This window comes from Nomascus leucogenys, chromosome 17 (assembly GCF_006542625.1).
Source record: "Nomascus leucogenys isolate Asia chromosome 17, Asia_NLE_v1, whole genome shotgun sequence".
Taxonomy (NCBI): Eukaryota; Metazoa; Chordata; class Mammalia; order Primates; family Hylobatidae; genus Nomascus; species Nomascus leucogenys.
In genome coordinates this window covers 94,013,801-94,020,162 of record NC_044397.1, presented here as the reverse complement: position 1 = coordinate 94,020,162, position 6,362 = coordinate 94,013,801, and the positions used below count along the sequence as shown (strand labels likewise).

The following is a 6,362-nucleotide window of genomic DNA, read 5'->3' as shown; positions in this document are numbered from 1 at the left end:
TGCTATCCGGGCCCCCCACACCCGGGGAGGGGGAAGCAGCACACCCCCCAGCCCAAGTGCACAAAAAGGGCCCCCCTCCTCCCTCCATGCCCACTCCCTCCAGGCCAAAGGAAGCCCTCCAGCCCCCTGGAGGGGAGGGAGTGACAGAAAGGGGTTTCCCAGCCCCCTCTCCATTCAGGACGCCCAGAGGGCCTCGAGAAAAACCGGGGCTCACTGTGTTGTCCCCTAAAGCGGGTCAAGAAGCACATACTAGAAATATAAACCGGGTATTTAAAAAAGGAATTTTAAAGAATAACCCCTCCTCCGTCAGATCCCCTGCCCCACCGAGGGAGGTAGGAGAAACCTTCCTTCCTCCCCACCCGCCCCGGCCCCCTCCCCAGAGACCTCAGCCTTTTCCAAAGTCGCCAAAAACCCACATCAAGCCGGATCCTTACGGCCCCCCCACCCTCCCCAAAACCAACCCCACCCGCTGGCAGGACGGCCCCTGCGGCCGAGAACTGAGCTGCCCCTCTCAGCGGCCAGGATTCCTCGTGCCAAGAATCGCCTGCCTTAAAGTCTGGGGAGGGGCCTGCGGCGGGCGCCCAGCACCCACGGGCGAGCACCCTTCCCACCCCATCCCAGGCCGCAGAGGACGGGGGAGCTCCCACATGCGGGTAAATTCCAGACGCTCCCGCCCCGCCCCGTCTGTTGAGTTCACTTTACCTTTAGGCACCTTCGTGGAGCGCAGGGAAGGACGCAGCTCCGGACACGGGAGACCACGCCCAGGCTCTCAGGAGAAGGGGACCCGGACGGAGAAGGCGCCGCTGGGGCCGCCCGGAGGAGCCCCTCTGCACGGGCCCGACGAGACGCTTCCTGCGTGGAAGCGTGGAACCTTCTGGAATTCACCGCCCCCCTTTCCGCCCGCGTCGGGGGCTGAACTGGGCTTGCAGGGGGCAGCGGGGTTGAACCTGGTGTTGGTTTCCACTCTCGCCAGAGAGAGAAGACGCCGAAGAAGGTGGAATCCGCTTGCTCCATTTTTTGCCAAAAAAATTTACAAATGGGAAGGGTCGGAAATGAAGATGAGCGCCCCCCGCCACCTCGCGCCCTCCCCTGCTCCTCTCATCTGGTCTGGGTGACCTCCGATGCTGGCCGGCCGCGGGATCCCAGGAGCCCGCCTCCTCCGGGGGTTCAAGATCCGAGGCCGGAAGGAACCCCCTCCCTTAAATCCCCCCACCCATCGGCTGCCTCCCAGGGAGGAGGCGGCCCGCCCACCCCCCTTGAAAATGCAAAAGACATTTCTAGTGAAATGCCCCTCCCCTCCCCCAGGTAAAGGCTACCTCACTCAAGCTCATGTCTGTGATTGGAAAATCACGCCTGATACCAAAGATTTCTCCCAAGGATTTGTGCTGGATGACAGGATTCCCTGGCCTGGGACCCGGCTCGGGGCCCCGCCTGCCGGGTGCCACCCCTTCCCGAACCTGAGAGCGAAAGAGAGAGAGAGAGAGAGAGACCGGGAGAGAGGGAGGGAGAGGATCGTGAGGTCGATGAGTGCCTTCTTCTTGAACCAAACACGTGTATGGAGTGTTCTCTTGTCCTTATCGACTTGCTCTGCTCCCAGCTTTCCAAGCGACCGGATCTGAGTGATGCTTCTAGAACATTTGGGTGTTGGGGGGTTCCTAATAGTAGAAAGGGTCCCCATTCCTGCTCAGCACCCCACCTCTCCCCCCCCCACAGACACACATGCAGACACACACATGCAGACAACACGCAAACACACACATGCAGGCACTCACATGCAGACACATGCGCACACACCCGCAAAGACACGCAGGCACACACGCACACATGCAGAGACACGCATGCAGGCGCACACACGCAGACACACACATGCAGATACACATGCACACAACACTGGCTCCTGTTTTTCTGTGGTGTCACTGGGTGCCAGCAACTCAGTATCTCCCACCTCCCACTAAAACCGGGGCCTCAATTTCTCTCCCGTCCTCACCCCTAAGTTCCTGATGGATGAACCTAAACTGTCCTGTCCACTCCAGGCCGGACTGACGTAGCCCTATGGGCCCAGCAGGTCCGGGGCCCACGTTTTAATTTCTTCTTAAAAAGCTTTAGGTCTTGCCGGGCGCGGTGGCTCACGCCTGTAACCCCAGCATTTTGGGAGGCCGAGGCGGGTGGATCACAAGGTCAGCAGTTCGAGACCAGCCTGACCAACATGGTGAAACCCTGTCTCTACTAAAAATACAAAAAAATTAGCTGGGCGTGGTGGCGGGCACCTGTAATCCCAGCTACTTGGGAGGCTGAGGCAGGAGAATCTCTTGCAACTGGAAGGCAGAGGTTGCAGTGAGCCGAGATTGTGCCACTACACTCTAGCCTGGGCAACGAGAGCAAAACTCCATCTCAAAAAAAAAAAAAGCTTTAGGTCCAAGAAGATGCAGCCTATTCAACATACCACATTATTTGTCTTTATACCAAGGTAGCCTATAGTATACAATGTTTTAAATTTCTTTTTTAGAAACAGGGTTTTGCTCTGTTACCCAGGCTGGAGTGCAGTAGTGCAATCGTAGCTCACTGCAGCCTCGACCACCTGGGCTCAAGTGATCCTCCTGCCTCAGCCTCCCAGTAGCTGGGGCCACAAGCACGCACCACCATGCCCAGTTAATTTTTTAAGGGATTTCTTGTAGAGATGGGGGTCTCGCTATGTTGCCCAGGCTGGTCTCGAACTCCTGGCCCCAAGGGGTCCTCCTGCCTCGGCCTCCAAAAGTGCTAGGATTACAGGTAGATAGACATTTAGTGGAGGAAGAGGCTCTCAAAGGCAATAAAATGCTTCTGATCCAAGAGAATCACGCTGCAGCCCTGGCCCAGTGAGCTTCTTAGAAAATCAATGCCTGGGCCTCAGGCACGGGCCTGCGGGGAGCTGGGTCTCCTAGATGCCCTCTGCTTGGCCTTCAAGGCCCCAAGGGTAAGACGGTAGGGGGCCTCCAGTTTTGTCCTCTGCTGGAAATTTAGGACTTGGCTTGGGATCGTTCTGGTTGTGGAACGTTTTAGCTATGCTGAACTGCGGTCAGATCGGGTCAAGCCTCTTGGTCACAGAAGTGGCCCAGCAGCACTTTGAGAGGCTGAGACAGGAGGATTGCTTGAGGCCAGGAGTTTGGGACCAGCCTGGGCAACACAGCAAGACCCCACCTCTACAAAATAAATAAATAAAGTGGCCCAGGACTCCTGGATCCTTTTCAGATATCTTCATATCTCTCTCTCTCTCTCTCTCTCACACACACACACACACACACACACACACATCTGTTTCCGGACCCCACCCCAAACTTGGCCAGACCCCCACAGAAGGCTCTATCCCCGACCTGCCCCCCCTGCCCCTCGGGCCCTCTCCTGCCGCCCCTCCATGCCCACTTGGCTGTCACATACCAAAGAGCATCCGTTAGGCCGGGCGCGGTGGCTCACGCTTGTAATCCCAGCACTTTGGGAGGCCGAGGTTGGTGGATCACGAGGTCAGGAGATCGAGACCACGGTGAAACCCCATCTCTACTAAAAATACAAAAAATTAGCCGGGCGTGGTGGCGGGCGCCTGTAGTCCCAGCTACTCGGAGAGGCTGAGGCAGGAGAATGGCGTGAACCCAGGAGGCGGAGCTTGCAGTGAGCTGAGATCGCGCCACTGCACTCCAGCCTGGGCGACAGAGCGAGACTCCATCTCAAAAAAAAAAAAACAAAAAAAACAAAGAGCATCCGTTCTCCATGCAGGGAACAACACCTCCAGCACAATTCCTTCGAGCCTTTGACAATTTTCTCTGAAATACCTCAAAATATTTAATGTATAGTTTATGTGATTAAAAAAAATCCTTAGCTAGTTTTTGGAATACGTGACTTGAAGCTTTATACCGTTAAATTATAATTCTGCAGACGATGGCATGTCGTTTCTTTGACGAGTTCTGTGGGAGACGCATTGAATGTCAGGGCTGGAGACCAGAGGGAAAGTCAGAGGCAGCGTGATCGCGAGAGAGACTGCGGCAGAAAGGACCAGTGGCGTTTACAGATTTCTTATTTAAACGAGTCCTTTGGAAAGACAGGGAGAGAGAGAGAGAGAGAGCGAGAGCAAGAGAGAGAGAGGGAGAGAGAAAGGGAGAGAGAGAGGCAGAGGTACACTTTTCTGTTCTCTGGCTTGTTCTGTTTCTTGTTTTCTGGAGTCATGTCTTATAAGAGTATTTATTATTCTCTGTGTTCTGTGTTCAAATGTAATTTAAGAAAAAAAAAGGAAGAAAAACGCAAAAAAAAAAAAAGACAAAATGGAATTTGAGTTGGTGCATGACTAATGTACTCTTTCTTGACGCTAATTGTAATAAAGTGGTCGGGGTGGGGGGCGGGGGGCGTGGCCCGGTTCCGTGTCGCATCTGTGTGTCTGGTGCCTGATTGGTGCTGTTCGGTGGTTTTTCGTTACTGTTTCTTTCCTCCTTTCTAAGGAACTGTGTACAGCCGGGACAGGCGGATGGGGCCCCAGGTAGAGGGGGCGGGAGCAGAGCCTCAGTACCCAGGTCTCCTCCACCTCCCAGCCCCGAGATGCCACCTGCCTGCCCCAGCCAGGCGGGAGCCATCGAGCGCCCCCCGCCCAGTTCCCGGTTCTTGGGGGAGCTCCGGTGTCACTGACATCTTAGACCACCCCAACCCCCCATCACCCAGTTGGTTTCACTTTAGCATGAACTCCCAAGTGTCTTGTTCAGAGGAGAGAGACAATCAGCCTATTCTTGTCTTGTCGCCCAGGGTGGTGGGGGACAGGGGTGCGCCCCAACTTCCTGAGATCTGAAGGACCCTCCTGAGGGCCCCAACAGCAGGCACCAGCACCCCCCCACCTCCACCCAGACAGCCTCGGCCTCCCTCCCTGGGCTGGGCATGAGTCCACCTTTCTGTCCAGCCCAGGAGGCAGGGGGTGTACACCTGCAGAGACCCCTCCCTCCCAGCCCACTTTGGGAGCCTAGAGAACAGAGGACTCCCCCAAATCATCAAAGGGGACTCTGGGACAATGTCTTCTGCCTCTGACTCCTCTTGTGCCATGAGGCCATGTCCCTGAGCCATCCCCAGATAGCCCCTGGAGGTGGAAAGGGGCACAGATGTGCCGGCTTGGGAACAGAGGCTGGAGGAGAGGGCGGCAGGGGAGAGATGAGAGGGGCCGCTTTCGGGGACAGACCCCAGTAGGGGGGGCGGGGTAGCTAAACGGGGTGCTTCTCACCCCATAAAGCAGAAAGCCCTGGTCTGGAGGGCTGGGCCTGGGGCTGAGGGCTCAGCCGACCTCAAATCTGAAACGATGACGGGGCCAGGATGCTCCTTGCACCAGCCGGAGCTTGGGCCATTTCACATTCTCTGCCCCAAGCGGTTTAAGCAAAATCAGGCCAGTAGACTCCTGGGGTTCCTCCCAATGGCCGTGGGGGCTGGTTTTGGTGGAATGAGCTCAGCCGGGGGTGAGGGAAGAGCCAGGAGGCCCTGCGGCCTTGAGTGTTTTGAATAGACTGGAACTGAGGGCTGCTTTCAGGGCAGACACCACTTGGACCCTCCAAAGTCCCCTCCCCTCCAGGGACAGGGGGAGAGAAGCCCTTTTCCACCTTCACCCCCGGGCGACAGGCTTGAAAGTTAAAAAAAAAAAAAAAAAAAAAAAAAAATCTCATTGTTAACCATTGCTGTGCTGGGTTTGTTGATTTGTTTTTCTTCAATAAATTATTTTCTAGTCACTCACCTGGGCGTGTGTGTTGGCCGACGGGTCGGGCACAGATAGGGGGCGGGAATGGAACTCGTCCACCTCGAGGCCGGGGAGGGAGGACCGGAGTGCAGGGAAGATGGACTTTGCTTCCACCCAGCTCGTCCCTCTCTGCTCTGAGTCCCGTCTTCTTCCTGGGCCAGTGGCCTGCTCTGAGCCTCCACCACCCACACAACTCCACCACCCACAGGGAATGGTTAAGAATCAGAAAGAGGCCAGGTGCGGTGGCTCACGCCTGTAATCCCAGCACTTTGGGAGGCCGAGGCGGGCGGATCACGAGGTCAGGAGATGGAGACCATCCTGGCCAACACGGTGAAACCCCCTCTCTACTAAAAATACAAAAAATTAGCCAGGCTTGGTGGTGGGCGCCTGTAGTCCCAGCTACGCGGGAGACTGAGGCAGGAGAGTGCCGTGACCGGGAGGTGGAGCTTGCACTGAGCCGAGATGGCGCCACTGCACTCCAGCCTGGGTGACAGAGTGAGACTCCGTGTCAAAAAAAAAAAAAAAAAAAGTCAGAAAGAAAAGCTTGGCATCTTTGAAAGAAAAGTTTGGCATCTTTGAGTCAACCAAGCCCCAAGATGCAAACCTTGTCAGGACCTGCTTCTGTGACATC

At 56.1% G+C, this 6,362-nt stretch overlaps 1 protein-coding gene and 1 long non-coding RNA gene across 2 annotated transcripts; one reads left to right on the top strand and one right to left on the bottom strand.

The window, feature by feature from the left end:
- The first annotated feature begins 65 nt into the window (after window positions 1–65).
- LOC115830864 (basic proline-rich protein-like) lies at window positions 66–1,159 on the top strand. Its single transcript, XM_030795935.1, has one exon. The coding sequence runs from the start codon at window positions 87–89 to the stop codon at window positions 1,113–1,115; it is 1,029 nt and encodes a 342-aa protein (XP_030651795.1). The 5' UTR covers window positions 66–86; the 3' UTR covers window positions 1,116–1,159.
- A 2,336-nt stretch (window positions 1,160–3,495) lies between these two features.
- On the bottom strand, window positions 3,496–6,029 carry LOC115830868. The gene is made up of 3 exons (XR_004026376.1): window positions 5,729–6,029; window positions 3,886–4,059; window positions 3,496–3,534 (listed from the first exon to the last, which is right to left on the bottom strand). It is a non-coding gene; the product is annotated as an uncharacterized LOC115830868 (long non-coding RNA).
- Window positions 6,030–6,362: the final 333 nt, after the last annotated feature.

What these genes read in the sequence shown, in the direction of transcription:
- LOC115830864 (XM_030795935.1), top strand. Translation starts at nt 87, where the DNA reads ATGCCCACTCCCTCCAGGCCAAAGGAAGCCCTCCAGCCCCCTGGAGGG.